At 25.9% G+C, this 23,678-nt stretch overlaps 4 protein-coding genes and 1 long non-coding RNA gene across 5 annotated transcripts; 1 reads left to right on the plus strand and 4 right to left on the minus strand.

Moving 5' to 3' along the window:
* Nucleotides 1–589: 589 nt before the first annotated feature.
* On the minus strand, nucleotides 590–3,669 carry LOC132931607 (uncharacterized). Its single transcript, XM_060997485.1, has 9 exons — nucleotides 3,422–3,669; nucleotides 2,720–2,983; nucleotides 2,509–2,660; nucleotides 2,245–2,392; nucleotides 1,973–2,182; nucleotides 1,676–1,892; nucleotides 1,448–1,602; nucleotides 882–1,370; nucleotides 590–812 (listed from the first exon to the last, which is right to left on the minus strand). Exons 1-9 carry the CDS (start codon nucleotides 3,468–3,470, stop codon nucleotides 661–663), a joined length of 1,836 nt encoding a protein of 611 aa, XP_060853468.1. The 5' UTR covers nucleotides 3,471–3,669; the 3' UTR covers nucleotides 590–660.
* A 4,097-nt stretch (nucleotides 3,670–7,766) lies between these two features.
* On the plus strand, nucleotides 7,767–9,571 carry LOC132932372 (nucleoporin Ndc1). Its single transcript, XM_060998724.1, has one exon. The coding sequence runs from the start codon at nucleotides 8,001–8,003 to the stop codon at nucleotides 9,423–9,425; it is 1,425 nt and encodes a 474-aa protein (XP_060854707.1). The 5' UTR covers nucleotides 7,767–8,000; the 3' UTR covers nucleotides 9,426–9,571.
* A 47-nt stretch (nucleotides 9,572–9,618) lies between these two features.
* LOC132932373 (uncharacterized) lies at nucleotides 9,619–12,021 on the minus strand. The gene is made up of 8 exons (XM_060998725.1): nucleotides 11,780–12,021; nucleotides 11,510–11,717; nucleotides 11,295–11,430; nucleotides 10,866–11,011; nucleotides 10,393–10,563; nucleotides 10,175–10,322; nucleotides 9,940–10,026; nucleotides 9,619–9,883 (listed from the first exon to the last, which is right to left on the minus strand). Exons 1-8 carry the CDS (start codon nucleotides 11,800–11,802, stop codon nucleotides 9,762–9,764), a joined length of 1,041 nt encoding a protein of 346 aa, XP_060854708.1. The 5' UTR covers nucleotides 11,803–12,021; the 3' UTR covers nucleotides 9,619–9,761.
* A 2,092-nt stretch (nucleotides 12,022–14,113) lies between these two features.
* LOC132932077 (hepatoma-derived growth factor-related protein 2-like) lies at nucleotides 14,114–18,866 on the minus strand. Its single transcript, XM_060998277.1, has 4 exons — nucleotides 18,598–18,866; nucleotides 17,373–18,044; nucleotides 16,785–17,166; nucleotides 14,114–15,468 (listed from the first exon to the last, which is right to left on the minus strand). The coding sequence occupies exons 2-4, from the start codon at nucleotides 18,033–18,035 to the stop codon at nucleotides 14,819–14,821; spliced, it is 1,695 nt and encodes a 564-aa protein (XP_060854260.1). The 5' UTR covers nucleotides 18,036–18,044; nucleotides 18,598–18,866; the 3' UTR covers nucleotides 14,114–14,818.
* A 4,152-nt stretch (nucleotides 18,867–23,018) lies between these two features.
* Nucleotides 23,019–23,659, minus strand: LOC132928949 (uncharacterized). Its single transcript, XR_009662073.1, has 3 exons — nucleotides 23,524–23,659; nucleotides 23,276–23,440; nucleotides 23,019–23,209 (listed from the first exon to the last, which is right to left on the minus strand). It is a non-coding gene; the product is annotated as an uncharacterized LOC132928949 (long non-coding RNA).
* Between the last annotated feature and the right edge of the window lie 19 nt (nucleotides 23,660–23,678).

Here is a 23,678-nt window from a genome sequence, read left to right on the forward strand (position 1 = left end):
TCATTAAATGTATTAAAATTAATAATAATTGTATGAAGTTATGTAGCTTGATTAAGAGATTACTCAAAAAAATATTATTGTAAACTTAATAAAAAATGGGTAATATATTGTACATGTCAAAAATTAACTTGACTAATGCAAGACAAGTTTGCATTATTTGTATTTTATCTTTATTGCTTTTAAAGAAATCTACTATTATATCAATAAAAATATAAATAATACTCATATTTGTTGTTATATTATGTGTTTTAACAAACTAAAGTTGTTCAATTGTGTGAGCACTTGTAATAGGATTATTAAATTGATTAAATTTTAGAATTTACTAAACAGAATCCTAATAAACATTGATTTAAAAATTAAAGGAATGATCTATAAAACACTGAAATGACAAAATATTATTATCACATTTCATTAGAAATTATTTTCTGGAATAACACAAATTGCAGGGCATCGTAATAAAAATTGAAGTTTCAAAACTAAAATATTTTGATAGTCAAGATAAAAATGACGTGTATACATAATCATTATAGTCAAGATAATTTAAAAAATATCATGGGTATTTTACACATAGAATAGATAAACAATAATATCCTAATTATGTGATAAACTGATAAAGCTACTAGAAGTGTAAATTATAACTTAAGGCATACCAATTAAAATTTACAACAGAATGGTAAAGAGAACAGCAATTGAGAGCATACTCGATGAAATAATTAATGTAGACGATCTACCATACTTAAATACTTGTATATAATTGTCTGCATGAACCCATGGATTAGCACCATCATCAAAATACATTGGACATTGATCTCCTAAAATTTAAAAATTTAAATTTAAAATACAATTTATTTAAAATCATTACTACAATCAAGATTGCTTACTTTCACGTTCATATTCTGTCATTTCAATAGCAACAGTGGCTCCTTCTGTATAGTTATTACTAAATGCATCTTGTTTAAGATCACAAAATGATCCTATAGCTTGTGACATTAGTACACGGTTAAGATCAGCTCGTTGATACACCCAACATCTATACATGCTAGCTGCATCAAGAGGATCGTATGTCATTAAATAAGACTTCAAATTTTCTTTCCAGTAACCTATGCATTGTAATCTATAGTCTGGATCACTATAAATATCTACAGGCTGTCCACGATGATCCACATCAAGGCAAAATGATTCATCAATAGTAATCTCTTTTTGATCACCATCACAGGCAGCAAAATCTGATATTGTATCCTTGCAGGTAATTTGTGGACGAGGTGATAATGTAACACCGCCAAGAATGCGAGTTTCAAACAAAAAATCACCTTTTTGAGTGAAGTTAAATTTACCTGCCACTGGACATCTTATAGGAACAGGAGTTTTGGCTAAAAATATTATTACAAATAATAAATATGTTTCTCAACAATAAGTTATCTATGGGCAAGTAAAAAAATAAACTTACAGACAAAAATATCATATTTCCAATTATCTTTGTTTGGAAATTGTACCCAAGAGCACACGGTATGAAAGTTATCTTTAATAAATGCTATACCTCTTCTATAACGAATAATATTGTGATGTCGGGGTACAAAATCAAAACATACATAATCCTTTTGGCTATATTTAAAATTACAATAAATAAAAAACATTGCAAGACATTAAAATACTTTAAAATCAAAATAAGGTATACCATCCATCAACAGTGAGCCTTGCCATCATATAACGAGATCCTCTTTGTTCACGACATACATATATTGTTCTTCTAAATCGTGCTTCATCCGGATACCATGTTTCAATTACATGAGTTTCATTAATAAATACATCAGCATCCATATTAGCTGTATTCACCCATTCACCACTATAATTTTGAGGTAGTCGGCAACCTGCCTCTACAACTTCAGCTTTCACTACATAAATAAATAATGGTATCAATTATATTAATAACTACAAAAATTAACAATTTTTATTAAGTTCAAGAATTAATTACCAGGATTTATATGTAATCTCTCTGGACTTTTTTCTACTGTCTGAAGCGTATTGCACTCTGCCGTAATAGACACACCAATATATAAATCATCATCTCGATTTTTTAAGAAACATCGATATTTTTCATCTTTACGAGATTCTTTAGTATTAGCTACAGCAAAGAAATGATTTTTGTCTACGAACCAGTCTCCTAAACAACTGTACTCAACAACTAGTAAAAATAAAATAAAATCAGTATATTTTAATCAAATGATAAAGTAATGAGAAATTTACCTCCATCAAATGTGCCTGTCATACCAGGACATTTTTTGTATGTAATATTGAATTTTTGATTAGTTATTAAAAATTGTGTTCCCGCAGTTTGACAAGATTTAATTTGTGCTTCAGGATTATTACATTCACCAGTAAAACGAAAACGGTTCTATAAAATAAAATGTATTATTAGAATTATATTATTGTTATAACATTTGTTCAATAATTACATTAAATCATAAACTAACTGATTCATTAATAAATAAAAAATCAAAGTTATAATACCTGATATGCGAATTGCCATACGCCTTCAAGACTAGACCGACAGTTTACGGGTATGTAATTTTCCGAAAACAATGTGTTTAATTGTGTGTCTTGAAATTGACATATTTTATCAGGAGATTCATACTCATTAGGATTCAAAGTCATACAAACACCTTAAATTATTTTGAGATTAAAAATTAAAAATTAAAATATTTATCATCAGGTAACTTACTTTCCATTTTATCCAATACATTAACAGTCCGAACCATGAATTTGACACATGTATAACAATCACCAGCACTTTTTTGAAATACAAAAGTGAAATTCACCTGATTTTCTTCCATTGATCGAATGCAATTCCCTCGTTTAGACATACTGGTTGCATCAATTTCTGTTGTTGTACTGCGTCCATTTTCCCAAGAATACCATTGCCCGCGAATTACTAATGGAATATTACATTTTGTATTTGCCTTGTTAAGTTCGTAGCTTCCACACACTAAAATTATAAATGCCAAATAGAATTTTATTAGGTATAATACATTTAAAACTTTCTAAAAATTTATTCTTTAAAGTACCTATACCTATCATTAGAAACATTAAAATTTAAACTATTTAACATAAAATTTAAATGTATCTATGCTAAGTACATTGAAATAAATTATAGTAATATAATCGAGGTAAGTCCAGTTTTACATAAATTCACAAATAAAATAACCTTATATAGATTGTAATTTATTCATAAATATAGTTGATTTACTTTGTTTTAAATAAAAAAGTATATTATAATAATATAATACTATAGATATTAATAGCTAATAATTCAGATATTTAAAGTAATAATCAAAATATATCATTTATCTGACTGGACATCACCAATATCAAATATTTTTGTTGAAATAAATGACATTTAAAATATTTGTTACACATAACTTACATGAAGCTAGACAAAACACTATCAAAATGAATTTTAGTAAGATATGCATATTAAAAAAATATATTTAATGAACACTATATTTGCTTATTATAAACCATTCAAAATATATTAACACATTTTTTAAACATCATGCACAAAAGAAAAGTGAATATAATCCGATAGGCAATATTATAATATAAGTATTAACTTTAACTACTAGAAATTTGTTTTGTTTAGGAATGATGAGTTAGGCGTACAATAATAATTACAATCCTTTGGAGCGCTTATAAAAAAATGTTGATAGCAGCGGGTACGCCCAAAAAAAAAAATAAGTATCAACTTCATCTTCCGTCAACTAGTTCCCCCTTATAAACCTGATGGGATATATTATTAATTATTATATTGTAGTAATAGATCTGTTTCTAAAAAGAAGATAAATAGTTTCAATCACTGTCACAGTTATGGATAATGAAGAATGAAATTGATTTTTTATAATAATAAATATAAATTATCAATATATTTTTTATAGATTTACCTTGTTTAGTTGTTTTATGTAACAAACGTGATGTATCATTTATTATTCCTAATCAATAATGATCAACTAAGGGAAAAGAACCTTTTTTTCAAACTAAGCTAAGATTTGGTCCAAATTTTGATGTGAAAATTGAAAAAATTGTAAACAATATTCAACAATAAAAATCATATCAAACCTATTTTTACCAAACAATTTATGTAGGTATTTATAATGTAATTCATACTTTTATATAATGCACCTAATTATATTATTTTTATTATTAACTGTATTCAGTTTAAAGTGGCGTTAAATTGCATCTTACAATATAGTTTTTAGTTAAAGGTATTTTAACAATATTATTTTTACTTTAATTATTTTTAACTGTATTAAATATTTATAAATAAAATAAACATTCTGTATCAATAATATTAAAACCAGATCATCCTGGATAATTATTTAAAAAGTCTACTGGTTTAAAATGAGTTTTGCATACAAAATTAACTGTTGTAACAAAACGCAAAGCCATTTAGCCTGGAAACAATTGGTTCTAATTTAACAAGACGTAAAGAGATACATAATTAATTAGTAATTATACGTCGGTATAAAGATCTTTTTCTATTTATAAAAATCTTCTGAGTGACAACAGACGGTCATTTAAATAAGAAAACATAAAAAAAACATCTAATAATTCAATGTAATTCAGGTAAATACATAATAACATGATTTGATATTTGCTGTATTAAATATTAATTGATAAATTTATATTTTTATATTTAGGAATGTAAATAATCGAAGAATTTTCCTATTTATAAAATCTACAAACCTAAAATAAAAAATAAAACTTATATCTAATTAAAAAATAAATTGTTTTAAAATAATTATTAATTTTTTTAGTTTTTTTTTTAAATATATTAATACATGTTTATTTTAAATATAACTGCATATTGTATTGCATAATATTTTGCATATTCAAGATTTTTTTAGTGCATATGTATGTACATATTTCGTTATTTTTTAGCGCATTTTTTTGATACTACATATTATATGATTGTAATTTGTAGACCGCATATCCGAGCACTGAGCAGCAATTAAAAAAATAATTAAAGATAAAATTGGCCTAAATATAAATAGTTTGCTGTGTACGATACTACGATATAGTTCTGTATTATCCACAGTAAAGTACTAATAGATAAAATTATTAGTATACAATGGTGTAAATGTGTAATACATATATATTATATCGAGTGTTCGTGTTCTTTGACGTTCATTTTGTAGCTATTAGTTTGTATCATGCAATTAAAAGATTTGACCGTCGCCTGCAATAGTAAAGAAAATGCCACTGCGTTTTTATGGGAGTGCGGTTTATTAGAATTATTAGAATATTAGATAGATACTGCCGAAGAAACATTACCATGACATAAGCGTGTTTCCGCACTGTGGAAGTGAAATAAAAGACGCTAGAAAACGTGATATCGAGTTTCGTCCTGTTCTTCAGTGCAAAAAATAAAAGGGTGTCAAACTTCGCACAGTTTACGACAAAGGAATATGTTTTCGTCTTTTTGACTATGAAGATTTGAACAACAAGTTTAATATTTCCTAAACTAAAATTAACGGGAAATACAGGGGCGGATCCAGAAATACATCAAAGGGAGAGGGGGTAATTAAAATATTTCCATCAGATACTATTCATAGTTCATACCTACTTAATAACATACTTATTGATATAAACATTAATTACTTATTATTTACTTATTAATATATTCACCATTTAGAATTTATTCTTACAAACTGGTATCAATGACAACATTTTTATAATTTTATAAATTTATAAAATATAATTATAATAAGTTCAAGGGGGGCGGTATTTACCCTTTTACCCCTCCTATCACCTCTATCCTTGGATCCACCACTGAAAAATATGTAGATCATTATTTGAGCAGCAGCACCAAAAAAACGTAGTTGGGAATCATTTTTTTTCGTGATATATACCTATAATATATTATTTTCTTATGATTATGGATACCTCCTATAGGCTATAACTATTAAAATGTGTTAATTAAATGAAGACTAACAAGTTTAATTTTTGCATTGTAATTTAAAAAATAAATATATTATTATGGATATACATATATCAAGTATTAGTATAATAGTATACTTGAAACTTTTAACGTATATTAATACTATTTATATTTTATACCTACACGGCTACACAGAACAACATATTCAATTGCAAGTTTCGGAAAAAGATAATTCAGCTGTCTATAGTATATTGTATAAATTTAATAATAGAATACTTTAATATTATTATAAATAAACCATAAAAAATACTTATTAATAAAATATAGACCGACAGACCGTTTATGCTCAAAATCCGAATGGAATGATTTATTATTGAATACAAAATACGAGTACATTAGTCGCATTTACTCCTCAATAACGAGGTACACTCGACACTTATTCATTACATTACTTACCTACTTTTCTCATTTTTTTTTATTTTTTAATTATTACTTATCTGACTAATTAATAAAAATTGTAGTCTATCATGATAGCTAGGTCTTTTTTTTATATAAACTGTATTAAGTACTAGAAATATGAAATTATTGCTTTAAGCTATATTTTTTCGCTGTTACGTTTATCTTATATAGTAAAGTCATTTTAAATCTGCTTGAACAGTAAACACTACGATAGAACAATGTTTTTATTTTATGAATTTTCCTTTGGAAATATATTTTTTTTTAATTCTGTCAGATTTAAATTAATTTAACAACATATACATATACATTTCGATAAAACCGTCTATTATACTGTAGTCTATAAGTACCTATTATCTATTACCTGTAAATAGGCCTGTTATATGGTAAATGGACATTTTCGGCATAGTAGGACATTTCCCCCCCATACATTTTTTGATGCGGACATTTTTCTCCATATTTTTATTTTAATACACCTATATAAAATATAATTATAGTACATAATATAATAAAATATATGCAATTATTTTTATTTTTTATTAATTTGTAATAAATTTAATTATTTACATTAATTAATTTGAAATACATAATAATAGTAGAAGTAATAATAATACAAATCAAAATAATAAAAAAATAACTAGAAATAGCGACATAGATATGAAACATTTTGTAAATACTCTTTAATGTTCGATTCTTTACTTTACCTTAAACACATATTTTCTATACAAAGGCCGTGAAGACCTAATAAATGTTGAAATGAAAAATGTAAATTACAATTTCAGATTATTGTAACTGACAGTGGACAGCAGTGGCGGATTAACCTTCTCGGCGCCTTGAGGCACGCTCAGTGTTTAAGGCCCCTTTTTTTTATACTATCCAAGGATCGTAGTTTAAATGGGTTAACATCGAAGAGTGATGGATAATCGGGTATAGCCGCCCCGGGAGTAAAAATAGTAATGGTTCAATTTTTTGTTTTGTTCATTTTTTTGAGATTAAAAATAAAATAACATAACAAATTTACCGCCCCTACAAGTTGCCACCCAGGCTCGAGCCTAGTGGTTAATCCGCCACTGAAGGGCAGTGGGCACTGGCTACTGATCGACATCGTAATTCTTGATAATAAATTATTTAATTTGAATTTTAAACAATTTGAACTCAACTTTTGAATAATGAATTCCATTTACAACATCTTTGAAGGAATAATTTGCAATGGTATATAATATAACAAAATAAACGCGGTATAAATGTAACCTAAAAATACCGGTAAAATGTTAAAAAGTAGCCAATCACGGACTAAAATTCACTATTTTCAGATAATGTGATGAATAATATGATGATACCAATGTTGAATGTACATATATACTATACTATTATAATTGTATTTTGTATTACTTGAATATTCGATTTTAATTTTTAACGGTTGAGTAATGAATTTTCATAGTTTCATACATTAATATAAAAGTAATACTTATAAATTAAATTATAAAAGTTTCATTTATAATTTGAATTTACAAAGCACTCTTGTTAAAGAAAAATATAACAATAAGTCTTTAATTTCATGTTAAACGATAAAGAAATGTTTTGTTAAATAAAGCTACGAAAAACCGGCAGAATGACGTCCACTTCAAACATTTTTTTAACAAGGACTTTGAAATCTACACTCAGTTCTTTATTATTCACGTATGTAACAGCGTTCTTATTATCACTTCGGTCAATTCTCAGCTTCACATTCAGATTGTATTCCTTATTTTACGTGCCGGCAGTATTGGTAGCTGTTTTATTATTTATTATAACTGGTTCGCGAAGATATGTAAGAACAGATCTGCCTTGTACAAATCGTTTTAGCAAAATTGTCAAAGGATTATCAATTCAAACCCTATTACTCGCGTCTATGTTTTCGTTGAGTGCATGGTTTCTTTCCAGTCTAAATCCATTTTGTCACAATGAAAAAATTTGGCATTTACTCAACATTGGATGTGCTCTGGCTGGTATTTTATTCCACTACGAAAATGTTTACTTTGAACAAGACTTTCACTTTCCGATAATAAATACTACAAAGTATTCAATGTTTATGTCTAAACTTTCAGAAATTATTTTTAAGTCATTAAAAAAATCATTTTTATACATATTTTTCATATATATTCCTTTATATGTGATTGAACCAAAATTATGTACAGATTTTTATTTTTTTGGGAATCTATGGTTTTCAATATCGCTAGTCTTATATTTGTTTTATTCATTTGAACACATTATATTTTTAACTATGACTGAACGTATTATATTTCCAATTGTGACGATAAAACAAAATGATAATTGTTTACTTAATGCTTTAAATGTTGATAATAAGATTATAAAATCATTAGCACTATATGATCTTTATCAAGCGACAATTAAAGATGCAGAAAGAAGAAAAGAAATATTTAGCTTAAGTTTCGCAGGAAATGTTCCTCAAAGTTGGAAAATTATATTTAATTATTGTATGAATAACATAAAATCTACCACAGAAGACTTGAAAAACGTAGTCAACCATATACCACTTAAGTTAATCAATCGGCGTAATATAACTAATGCTAGATTAATACATATTAATGATAGAGTCAATAGCAAACCATCAGAAGAAAATTCAAATCAGCAAGGAAAATTATTATGTTTTGTTGAAAAATTCTGGCTGTATAAATATTTTTTTGGACCATTGGACAAAGATAAATTATTAGAAGAATTTGAAGCAACAGTTTGGTGCTGTTATATACTTTCAAATTTAGCTGTAGTTTCATTAAAGGAGGACGAGTATGGTATTGTTAGAGAACAACTGGGGCAAATTGTTAGCACTATTTTGGACTTGAAAAATCAATTGGATATCCAACAAAGAAGTTTTAACAACCAAAAGACCAAGAAAATTGAATACTTGAAAACACATGTTAAGACTTGTGCTGTTATGTTAGCATTAAATTTTGGTATGTATGCCAATGATATTGGATTAGATGAAACTCAGTTGCATAGTTTTAAAAAAATAATAGTATTGTTAAATAGTTGTTAACATTATTCTATGTGAAAATTTAAAATGTTTTGTTCTTTTTCCTTAATAATATTTTGTCTGTCTCAGTTATGGACTTAAAATGTATTATATTGTTTTGTAAATATATTCTTGTAATATCTTCACAATAAAATTATAAAGATAATTAATTATTATTTTAATGAGAAGTGAAGTAAATAACAAAACTTATTCCAAATGCATTTATTGTGAATCATTTATTATAATCATAATAAAATAATTGTTGAATAAAAACAGTTATAATAAGAGGTCAACATCAATAAAAAATAATCTCGCATGACAACTGATTTTATTGTAGCAAGTAGTCTTATTATACAGTTTTTATATTTTAAATGAATCTCCTTTTGACATTCCTGGTTGTTGTATGATATATGATCCTGCATTAATTCCAGCTTCTATACAGGTTTTAATTGGACATTCCAAAATATATTTGCTGATAAAACCTTGAAAAAAAATATTTAAAAGTATAAAATAAATTATTTTGTTAAAGTAGTCTTACCACCAATAAATGCATCACCAGCACCATTAGAATCAATAATATCACTTGTTGGAATTTTAGGCACTGGATAATGTGTGATGATCCCATCTAAGAAATAAACAATTAGAATAAAGTTTTTAGTTCTTTAAATATTTAGAATTCTAAATTTAATGACCAAACAAATACTATATGACAGATATATTTTAATCATATCAACACTTGAAAAAGTTAAATTATTTTTACTAAAATATTTTACCGTTAGCAACAAGAACTGGTTTTTCGCCCTGAGTTATAATAACTAGGCGATGTCTATCATTCTCAATATCAAAAGTACTTAATTTACGTGCAATTTCTTCAATATTATCTAAATTCCATTTTTGTCCCTCAGAAAAGGCTTTGGCCTCCTAAAATAAAATAAATATTTTATATTAATAAATAGTATATTAGATTAAAACTAAATTAAATGTTACGAACTTCATCATTTCCAACTACAATGCTAACATAACGAAAAATAGACATAACTGAATCCATATAAAATTGATAAATAAACGGTGCACTCATATTAAATAAAAATGGACGCTTTTTTTCAAAAGCAATCTTAGCAAGTTTTTGAACAGCTTTTACATTTACTTGTAAGAAAAAACCCTAAAAATAAATAAATAATATCATTATTAATTAGTAGATAACTTAGTATAAATTAAGAATGTAATTCAATAATTAAATATATAAATAAATAAGATAAATCATGCATAACATACTTATATTTAATTGTATAAAAAATACCTTGTAAAATATTAGCATTTTTGTAAAAAATAATTTTTTTTTATTACAAATAGTTGTAATACATAACGAGATCTATTAATTATTTAATTACAGCATACAATATAATATATAACAATTTCTTTTAAACATTAAATTAAGTTTGTGTAATACTAAATTTCACTTACTGTAACTAAGTAAAATTTTGCATTTTCAATTATAGCCTTATTTTCAGGAACATCTAAATGGTCTTCAGTAAAAGTCTCTGCAGCTGATAAATTAGCACATAAAGATCTATCTTTGCCATTATTGGTGACAATAACTGCACAGGTGCCTGAATAAAATGTTATATATTAATAATTCAAATAATTTGTTTAAGAGAATACATTTTAAATTGATCATAACTTACTTAAAAATAATAGTATAAATATAAGGCTATGTGGGGACCTGGATAATTATCTTACCTTTAAATTTTATAATAGGTCAGTTTACTCTAATATCAAAACTAACAGCACAATATTTAAAATAGTGAACGAAAATTTGGTATGCCGCACATGCATAACATGGAGACAACACATGTGGGTTCTAAGTTAAAAATAATAGTTATATGTATTTACCAGTAGGCTTTTTTGAAGAGTATTGGTATTTAACATCAACTCCTTCATTGTTAGCTTTGAGTTTCAAAATCTCACTGTATTTATCTTGACCAACAGCACCAAAAAACACAGCCACATTAGGTTTTTCTAAAATCCACTAAACAAATTATATATATTTTAATAATAACTAGGCAAAAAGAATAATAATGATTTCTTTGGTTCAGTACTGAAAATACCTGTGCCACTCTTAAAGAATTTTGAGCTGAGCCTCCAGCAGTGTATTCTACACTTTTATTTTGTATTAATTCTTCATAAAGAGGCATATGTTTTTCCTCGGCCAAGATAGCATTATTATTTTTTAAATCATATTTATCCAATAAATTTTGATCGCCAACAACAGTCATGTCCAATAATGGGTTACAGAATCCAACAATGGTTCCAGGTCTAAAATAAATAAATATAATTAAAAGATAATAATTGAAAATGGGAAGTTCTTAAATGATTACTTTAAAATACTAGAATCACCCATTTTTTGACTATTACTTCACCAAAAGAACAAAACTTCTATAAATTGAAATACTCCAAAGAATAAAGTTTAAAGAGTATTTTATTATAATAAATTACAAACTAATAAATTATTGAAATGTTTTACGTCCAATACTCCAATAGAAACACTCAACGACGATCAAATGATCAATTTAAGTTGAACGCTTGAACGATTAAATTCGTTATCTAAAACAGATAACATTCTAAAAAACACCATAGAACATCGTGTTCTATAAGAGATAAATATATAAAATATAAATACTAAATATATACTAAATCAATTTTCAACAATTTGTTAATTTGAATTCATTATCTATATTGATGGGTTTTAGAGTACCAAGGAATAATTTTAATTATTATTAATTATTATTGTATTTATGTTTTGAGATAATAAAATGTTACCAAGTTAAATAATTTAATAATTAATACGATAACTAATTTGAAGGTTATATTACACTGAAATCACAAAATATTTTGCTGTTTGCTAATAAGAGATAACAGGCAACTGTCAATTAATGAACGAAAAATATACTATAAAGTATATGTTTATATACTTATAGTGAAATAGTCACTTCAAAATATTTAATTTGAATGTTTACACGATACTTGTCTAGTTGTATAAATGGCTTGGAGTACATAGAATGACAATCATAGATAATAAAGAATCTACCTAGTAAAAATGTTCCTTAAAAAATTTAAATAATCTTAATTAATAGATTTATTTAAATCATTAAAGAAATTAATAAACCATTGTAAAAATAATATAAATAACAAAATAATTAACATTGTCATTTATTGTTTAAATAAGCACAAATTTAAAATTAAAATATCTTTAAAAATATATATTTTAGTAGGTATTTATTTTTTTTAGATTTTATTATACTTATATAGAATCTTGTGGTTCAGTGGTTGTATTACATCTTCTTAACTTATATGTAAGTAAAAAGAAAAGTTTTCATGAATTTTTAACTACAAAATATTTCGATATTCGTAAAAGATTTAAATCACTGAGAATAATGTTTTTGATTTATAACAAAATCAATATTTTTAACATTGTTATTTATTAAAAATACATAATTTTGTCAGATTTAAACTTCTTCAAATTTCTATAAAAAACTGCAGTATTTGCAATTTTTTTTAATTTATTAGTTTCAATATAAAATACTGAGAAATATACTATTATTATTCCACTTTTTTAAACCTTTAGCTTTAAAAATGAAAGATTTCATACATTTTTTACTACAAAATACTTATAGCCTATAGCTAGCTTGTAATTTTCACAATTTTAATAAATTTGAACTTCAAATGCATATAAAAAAAATTGTGCCAAAGTATTTATCTAACAAGTAGAATAAGTTACATATTTATGTGAGATCTTGTAATAAATTTTCAAGAATTTTGACGTATCAAATATATATTTTTTACCCAATGTTAATAAAAATAAAACTAAAGAAATATTGAAAATTTCTTATACCATTTTTAAAATTATACCATAATAGGTAAATATAAAATAAAAATAAACATTTGGTTAAAATCTCAAGTATCTATAGTTATTCTCTTTTGAATTACATTAAATAACAAAAATTGTTTGAGGAATTATCATTCGAATAAATATGCATTGTCTGTAAAAATTTCTTTTAATTTAATAAATATTTTTTTAAAAATATAATGAGAACATTTTTGAGATTTTATTGAAAATCTCAATTTTAAACGCTTATAAATTATTCATATTTACATACATTTTGGTAATTTTAATCCGTATACATATATACATATATATTTTATCATTGTACCATAAGTCATAACATTTTAATATAATATAGTACCTCCTCTATTTAAATAAGCATCATAAAAGAAAAAAAAATACCTACATACCCATTAGTTTGATTGAGAATTGAGAAGACTACATACCTGTAGGTAACTCTATGCTTTATTTGTTAATAATTGTGACACTACTATATGACTTAAGTAATTAAGTTACTAGTAATTGAAAAGTTTAGTTATTTATTAAAGTGACATTTTACTATCCCAAATAATAACTACAAAATACATAACAAAACGCACTAACTTTAACATCAAAATGTAGATATAAAAAATCTCTCAAGTTATTAAATATTTTATATTAATGGCATATTTGGATATTACATATTAAATAAATAATATATTATATTGAATATTTTACTACAATCATAATGATTTTAATATATGTTGTAAAGTTATAGATTATATTAAGATTCAAGAAAAAACTCGATAAATAATTATCAAGGATAAATCTCAGCAAACATAACACATGGTTAAATTAAGTTCAGTATATTTTTTAAATTATATAATGACGAATTACAAATCAATAATTATTCAGCTAAGTTAACTTTCTGCTGATGTACTATATTTATGGTAAACTCAGTTTATACATAATTGAACATAAGTGTTTTATTGAAGAAAAAAATTATACTATACTTAATAATTTACATAAACTTAAATATACCGATTTTGCATAGTAATTATTATTAACGTAATAAATTTCATCTTCATTAAATTATCCATAGTCTGTATCTAAAAAATCTCTGTGTATAAACTATAAATATTTGTGATAGATTTTTAATTCACTCACACATAAATACTTAAGATATATAAATATAATAAAAATGAAATGTTATCTATTATCAATTAAATAAAAGCAAAATTAATATAAATAAATGTTTATCATTAGTTTGAAAATGTATTCATATGCCGTTGTAATGAAAAAAAAACCCACTATTATTCTATAAATTATATTAGTTACTTAACACACTTACTAAATTGATGAAATAACTAAAAATGTATTAAATATTATTAATAAAAACTTATAATAATGGATACAAAATAATGTAACCAATAGTCAAAAAATAATATAATAATAGTTGTGGAACTCTAATTAAACAGTAAATTATAGTACAATTTGTCTGTACCTACAAAAAAAATATTGGTTGTCTTAATTTTTAAATAGTAAGAATAATTAATCATAATTCATAATCTTTATCTGATGTAAGCCCATATATCTGATCGCAAGCCAAATGTTTAGTCTTTGTAAAAAAGTTTTCAACTTCTTTATTAAATATCTCATCAAATGATTGCCCATCAGACACGGTGAACATTGATATAAATTTATTAAATACTATTTCAGCCTTGCGTCGAATTTGAGTTGACTTTTCATCATGTAAAACAGTTTCCTCTTCATTTAGATTCCATTCTTTTGCATTACCAGTATACCTTGTCACTTGTTTAATTGTTTCAACAATTTCTTGGTGTTTTTTTAACATTAAGGCATTAATTTGAAGTTCAACCATGTGCTCTAATATATCTAATGCTCCTTCATAATCAGCATGATCTGTTCGTAAAGCTATACGTAATTTATGTATGTAATCTAGCAGATCAACTTCAGTGTGTAATAAATCAATTTTAGTGATTTTTTTTGGACCAGTTTTCTTCCAACTAGTTTCTATACTTGACAAAGCTCCAACCATGAGATCTTTTATTGCGACCGGAAGTTCGCTGTCTTCATTTATTTCATTATTCACTTGTTCCAAGTTTTTAGTCGCTGAATTATTAATGTGTGGTATTGATGCTGCTGAATGGCTTTTAGATATATTTCTTGTGTCTGAATTTGTATCTAAAAAAAATAATAAACATTTAATAATCTAAAATAATTAATTAGTGAAAAAAAAAATTTAAGGATAATAATTTTAACTAGAAATATGTTTAAAAGTAATGATAATATGATAATAAATCACAACTTTTCAAATACCCTAAATCCTATAAAAATAAACCTAGTGTCCCAAAAAACAAGGTACACTTTAACACTTATTACCTAGAAATATTTTTCAATTATGTTATCGCGACGTTAAACTAGACTAATGGATGATCATAAATTACTATGACTTAAAATTAACTTGTGTATTTTGTTTATGTGCAATACAACTTCATTTTTTCTAATGACAACCCCTAAAATTTTGAATATCACTTTCGAATTAATCAATTTTTTTCAAGCAATTTTGATCTATCAATGTGCGTTATAACCCAAAATTGAAGAAATTAGAGCTAGGTATAATTTTAAAAAATGTATTAAATTAATTTTTTTTTTTTATTTCTAAACACCATAATAAGATACATTATGCATTTCTTATTAGAGTAATAAATTATTTACTATTTATGAATTATAATTTAATTTTATTATTACTCATTATGAAATCACAGAAAAACATTTATTTTTAAACTATACCTAGCTCTAATTTTGACAAATTTAAGTTTAGAATACATGTTGATAGATCAAAATTGCTTGAAAAAAATTGATTAATTAGAAAAAGATATTCAAATTAAGGGTTACCATTTAAAAAAAATGAAGTTATGTTATGCATGTGCAAAATACACAAGTTAAAAAAATTGCAAGTCATAGGAATTTATGATCCATTAGTCTAGCTTAGTGTTTCTCAACCGGTATGTCGCCGAGTAAGTCCAAATGTGTCGCGGTAAGTACTAATATTAAATGCATGAACCTTGTTGACACTATATTTACAAAAATTAATAGGTAATATTCTTATTATTTTTTTTTTTATTGTGTGTCATAAAGTATGGTCATTTTTAATAGTGTCGCTATAATACAAAAGTTGAGAAACACTAGTGTAGTTTAACGTCTAATTAAACAGTCTAGTTTAACGATCCTGCAAACAAAATTGGAAAATAATTACAAAGTAATGAAGGTTAGTGTACCCTGTTTTCGGGGACACACTGCATAATAACTGAAATAAAAATTGAAAGTTAAATTTATCAATATCAGATGTTTTTTATGAAATACTAAATTAAAAAAAAATTGACTACTGAAAATAATAAAATCATTTAAAATCCTCTTGATTATAACTAATGAAAACTATCACCACCAAGAAATAAACAAATAATATTTCATAAATAAAGAAATAATTAAAATATTACCTTTTGTTTTATAATTTTGTTCTGATGATGTATCTGTTTCATTATTATGTTTTTCTGAACTTTTGGAATTTTCTTTACTTAACCTTGAACGTTTTGGCACCTCTGATTCATTTTCATAATCAGAATATTTTTTTGGCTTGATTTTACGACCGGAACGTGATACATGTCCTACACTTACACTATTGGTGGAAGATATTTCACTACTTGAGGTAGGACTATTCTTTATTTTTGACAAGGATTTTACTGCTTTACTTGAATCTGATAATACATCACTAGTTTCTATAATTGATTCAGTTGTATTAAGAGTTTCTGATTGTTTATCTGGTGTTTCAGTAACTTTTTCATCGGCACTAACATTTTTATCACCAGTCTGTTCTATTTTCTGAAAACCACAATATAAGTAATGTAAACACTTTTATTCTAAATAACACAATATTATCATTTTTTCTAATGCAATCTAGTAGAGAAATCCAGTGTTTTTTTAAATTGGTGAACATACTGTATATTAATAAAAATATAAATAACTTGAACCAATGTTAAAACATTAATTTTTTTAAATTAGCTATTAAACAATTTTAGTTTACTAACCTGTTGTCCACTTTTTGCCCTTGCTACTACACAATCCTCCAATGGTTCTACCAATACTATAGCTTCAACCCGAGGTCTTTCTTTAAGCTTTAAAGTTTCTAACATTTTTGGTTTATTCGATAAAGATTTTTTAGAAGGTGCTTCAGGTTTTACATCTGATATTTTTCTCTTTGTTCCTTTAGAAATTGAGAGACCCAAACTCTTTCTAGAAGAAACAACTTTTTTCCCCTTAGATAAAGTAGACTCATCGGTTGATAATTTTCCTTCACTTTCTATATTAGATTCATTTGATTTTTCAACTTCATCAGATTCATCTTTAGGTGATTCTTGTTCTATATGACTTGTGTTACTTGGTGTTGCAAGTGCATGTGAATCGTCATCAGGAAAAACTGAATTTTCTTCATCATCTTCAATTTGTAATAAAGCTTCAGCAAAATATTTACGTTTGTTTGGTTTTCCTAGTTTTGACTTGTTTTCTTCATAAGGAAAGAGTTCCTCTGATTTACATTCAGCACGTTCACCGGTTCCATAAAAATAAACATTATATCTTTGCCGTGATGGAGTATCAACTTTAACACCAGATATTATTGCTGGCCAAGCAGGATAACCTCGTATTTTTGCAAAGACTTTGTCTTTGACATTAAATACTTTTTTGGAAGACATTGAACAAATCTGTAAAAAATGTTTTTTATTATTACTAAATAAATTATAATTGATTAAGTTGAAATTTCATTTAGCTGTTAACTATACTAGGAAACAAAAGGTGAATGATTTAAATTTTTATTTTGGATGCCCAATTAATGGTCATAACTCCTGAAGCTAATAGAATATGAAGTATATAGTTTAATAAAATATGGGGAGGATGATAATATTGTAGACTTGTAATTATAATTTATGTATTGCTTACAGTGAAGTCCTTAAAGCATGATAAAGATCAATTCAAAAATAAATAAATAAACATGGCTCTGCAAAAATAAGATAAAATTGCATGTATACTTATTAACAATTTAAAATTAATATGAAATTAAAACAACACACAATTGTTTGTAAAATTTCTACTGCAATCCAGTGACATTCAATATTATTTTAAAAATGTTATAGGAATCATCATAAAATAACGCGATAGCCAAAACGATACTAGATAGCGGCAACCATTTGCGATGTCAGCACACAAAACAATTATATTTTTAAACCAAACTGTGTAGTAGCCATTATGTTTACTCACTTGTTATATGATACAGGTAAAAGAATTAAGTCCAGGAATGAGAGTATCCACAAATTCAGTTTTAAAAACTGAAAGATAAACAAAAATATGAATTCAACGATAATTAATGAAACCACAACTGCGTGACCAAGTGGTAGTGGTAGAATGGTGATTGGCGATTGCTGAATATCCCAACGACAAGACTATTATTATTGCTGGAACAATCTAACAAAGTTGTTGTGTAAATTTCAGTTATCACCGTCCTATAACCATTAACCAGTAACCTATAGTAAAATATAATTTTTCGACAGATAATGGCGTCATAGTGAAGAGCGTCTGCCGCCGCGCCATAACGACAAACAAAGGTAAGCATGGAAGTTGGTAACGATTTTCAATTGTTGTTCGAAAATTGGTATTGGTTCACAAGCCGAACGCGCTATAACATTATTTAAATTAAATGCAAATAATATTATTATTTGAAAATTGTCCAAAATAATTCTAAAATTTACATATTTTGTTATAATTTTAGGTGTAATATAATCCTTTTTTTGTTATATCATAAGCGAAGGCAACTGTGAGTTGTCATACTGTCACACAGTGTAATTTTACAATTAAATATAATGCATCTACTAAGTTATTAGAATATATTAAAATATGGGTATAAGATAATTTTTGATTATTAATATTTCATAATGACGAGATTTTCGAGATTGGATTGGCATTTGGCGCAGAAATACAGTATAAAAAAATCAAGGAATAAATGAAAATAATATTAACCAAGTTGGATAGTTATATTTTACATTTTGTTTTATTACTTAGACAACACTGTAAATACTATACGCGGTAAAATTCACTGATTTTGTGCAAATGTTCAAAAGAAAATTATAGAAGAATTAGTAAATAAATATGTATTCTAAGAATTATTTTTAAATGTGTCCGTGATCATAATATTACATGAGCATATTATAAAGTAATTGGTTTTTGATTCTGTACATAGATAGCGCAAGATACCCACATTGTAACTTTTGAAAACATTTTAGGTCCACTGATAAAGTCTTCGTTTCCAGCGCGATTTGAGATATACTTAAATCATAGCTTCCAGTCCTGGCAGTCCTAGATATCTTAGTTCGTGGCAAAAATATTAATTTTTATCACGAATCATGATTCACAATTCACATTTTAGTATTTCACGGCCATATAAAGTGGTATACTACCTTCCCTCACAAAATCAAGATTACATGGAGTGGCCAGAAATACGTATCCCCCGCCATATTCTATTAAAAATTAATATTTTTGAAATTCAACACAGTTTTTATTTCATACATAGTCTGTGACTTGAATACAGCAGTGTTAAAGATTCACACTGGGTCAAACTTAAAGGTTAGAATGTTTCAGCGATTTAAACATTTTAAACTGTAAAAATAAATCGATGATTTACGAAAACACTTAGATGAAACATTAAGTTATAAATTTCTTCCACATTCTGTCCGTCGATTACTCTCTGCAAATAAGGGAAGGTTCAAGAAGGCTGTGAAATCAATTGCTTTGGATTTCTAAAAACAGCTAGTTATTACTTATTACCTTCAGCAGTGGACTTCTTACAATCAGTATGAATTACAGATATTTAAGAACAGTCCCAACGTGGGAAGAAGTAAAGAAGTCAATGTTAATAGATGTGCTAATCGAATAGAGTTAAATTGATTCTGAGGTATTTTACGAATTTACGCTTATATCACTATATGTACTCGTATATCTGAAAAATTCCAGGAGTGGAATTGAGATTCTTCGAGTAAATATGCAGAGCATCGTTGGGTACATTATATACTATATATCAGAGTTAGGCATCATTCGAATAATATTTTATTCGAATAATTTTAAAACATATTACTTGAATACAAATTTATTATAGGAAGATTCATATTTATTTTTATACTATACTATATCAACTATCAAGTGATTATTCTATTACAAACTACCTACTCATTATTTCAAAAAGTATTGATGTTTTGGAAAATATATTTTTACGTAGTTTCTAGTTGTTAACCGTTCTAATTTCACATATTCTAAAGCAGAATATTATTATATTATTATTTTTTTCATTAAATAAGTAAAATCCATAAGCATAATATTAATGGCTATTGGGAAAACAGTATATTAGTAGATTAAAATAATAAACAATATGTTCTATATACTTTATGATTTTCAATAATTTTATCTTAGTAGGTTGGTATTTTGGTAATTAAAACATGTACGTATTAAAAAACAATAGTTGGCATTGTATTTTAAGTTCACAATTAATAGTAAATCTTCTTAAACTATCTAAAGAAGAAACTAGAAAGTAAAGAATTCGAATTAGATGTGGTTTTTTTAATCATAATTTTATAACAATTTAATAATATTTAATAAAAATAATAATATAATATTCTGATTTAGAATATGCGAAATTAGAACGGTTAACAACTAGAAACCACGTAAAAATATATTTTCAAAAACATCAATATTTTTTTAAATAATCAGTAGTTTATAATAGAATAATCACTTACTATAGTATAGTATAAAAATCAATATAAATCATCGTACAATATATTTGTATTTTATATAAGCATATTATGTTTGAAAATTATTCAAATAAATTTTTATTCGAATAATTATCTAGATAATATTTTGCCCAACTCTAGCACTCTGCTATACATATACTCGTTGATACAAGTGTTTTAGCACTTTTGAGATAACAATGGAAATCACAAAAATTTTCAGAAAACTGTTGAATATTATGTTCTATGCTTACCTGCTTCGAATGCACTTGTCAAACAAATCTTTTCATTGATGAACAACTTACGGACAGTCAAATAATACAGCTTTAAGTGTCAGTTTTAGAAGCAATAGTGTTAAGAAAAATTAAATTTAAAATGTCCTGTTCAGAATTATTCTCGTTTCTGAAGTCATCGCCTGATTTATTGAAGCAAATATTTTTTAACGATAAATATAACTAGTAAGTAATTATCTTTATAATTATAATTAAAATTAAATTAATTTAAGAATAAATAAATAAATTTCTTTTTTTCCATAAAAATATAACAATACATTTATTTATGATTATTAAACAAAAACAGTTTTGTTTAAAGTAAAAATGATGAAGAATTTTTTTCCCCTTTTTACCAAAAATAATTGCCCGGGCAGTATGAAATGATCAATATATTACACTATCACAGGCAATGACGCAATGTGAACTTAAAATATTCATATATTGTACTACTAAAATATGCTACAATATCTTGTGTTTACTAAAATAATCATTGTTATTTATATTGCAATATTGAATATACATATAATTGCCTAACGTCTGTTTTCGATTTACTAACTTCCAAGATAATGAAAATTCTAAAATCACTCTATAATATTTCTCATAAATCTTTATTTTTAAAGTAAGTCAGTTACTTTCAAAAGGTATCTGTATTTGTATATATACTCAGGTCCGAATCTAGAGGGAGAACAGGTCATTTGGTTGGAGGGAGCCAAAAATTACCAAATAATAGAGAGGAGCCGAATTATGAGGGGGCGTTAATTTTATACTTTGACCCGGATAAAAAGTATGCTAGATCCGTATTTGTATATACTTATACGTATACAAAATACAAATACTTATTTTATCAAGAATTTGTATTTCAAATAAATGTATAGTACTTATAATTTTCATATCGAACCATATATATTTGGAATTGGTGATAAAATTAATGCAAATGTACGATACCAAACAATTTTCTTCTTAAAGTTCAAGTCAAAATTAGACTCATTTTTTGAAGTATTAAGTTAGTCGATAGAATTACAGTACAAAAAAAGACTAACAGAAAAATATCAATTGATACAAGAAAAAAACTATTTAGATTTTAGATCCAATTAAAATAACAATAATAACACACAGAGTATTTTAAGAAAGAAAATAGTGGAAAATTAAGTTTTGGAATTTGAAGAAAAAAGCATTACTGCATGATAAAAACTGTAAGAGAGTAATAACAGAAAGGAATATAGAATATTCGGATAAAGGTGCTTAAAAATTCTATAATGGAATCTGGTGATAAAAGAATGAATTATCCCCTTTAATCTTCAACATTCCTCTTGAATCATTATTAAGAAAATTACAAAAATACTCTATAAGTGTGAAAACTGGAGATATAAATATAATGATTAATTTATCATGAAAACCGAATCTAAGGAAGGTATAAAATATTTTTTATAGTAGATACTTATTGAAATAATTGAGATTAAGGACCTATAATTTGAAATTGTATTCGATCGATTGATTAGTAAATCAAAGCTTTGATATTATATTTTATGTATTCACAATAGTTTATGTATCAGTGTCTAAATATAATGTAAACATAGACAGAATTGAACCAGTGAAATAAACCTTTAATTTTAATAGTTTTATTAAAAAATGTGAATTTTATTAAACTCAAAAATTATTTATTATAGCTAAATGCCAAATGGTCCTGTGTGCTGTGAACAGTATAATATATGAAAAAAGGTTCGCTGTATTTGAGGGGTACCAGTCTTGAAACAGTTAAAACTGCGTACGCTGATACTCTTATTCGCTCTACCGTGAATGTCTACTAAAATTTGCATTGCTGACCACCTAGAAAATAATAACAAGTATACCTAATCTGTAATCAAATAATCAATGATTTAAATATTTAATTACTAATCATGTATCAACGTCGTACTGTGCACGATCGACGTGCATGTAAACAAACCGTCACGATTCGCGAACCACATTATTATAAATTTATAATGCATTCCGGGAACCGAACTATTCTCGGAGAACATAGAGCGACCGCTGTTTATATTTTGTGTGCGCACATACATACTGAAAAAAATGTAAATACCTTAATGTAAGTAATTAGTAATAAGTAATAACTAATAACTAATAATATCCCGCACGCACGATACCTATGGATTTCGCGACGTTTCTCCCACCGTCGCCAGAACCACCATGCAATAGACTACTGCAGAGCCTATAGCCGAGCTGCCGTACTTCCACGCCCACGTCGTGCGCTTGTTTCGCCTACGCACCGGAACCAAAACCCGTGAAGCTCGCGTCGGCT

Source organism: Rhopalosiphum padi, chromosome 1 (genome assembly GCF_020882245.1).
Source record: "Rhopalosiphum padi isolate XX-2018 chromosome 1, ASM2088224v1, whole genome shotgun sequence".
Lineage (NCBI taxonomy): Eukaryota > Metazoa > Arthropoda > Insecta > Hemiptera > Aphididae > Rhopalosiphum > Rhopalosiphum padi.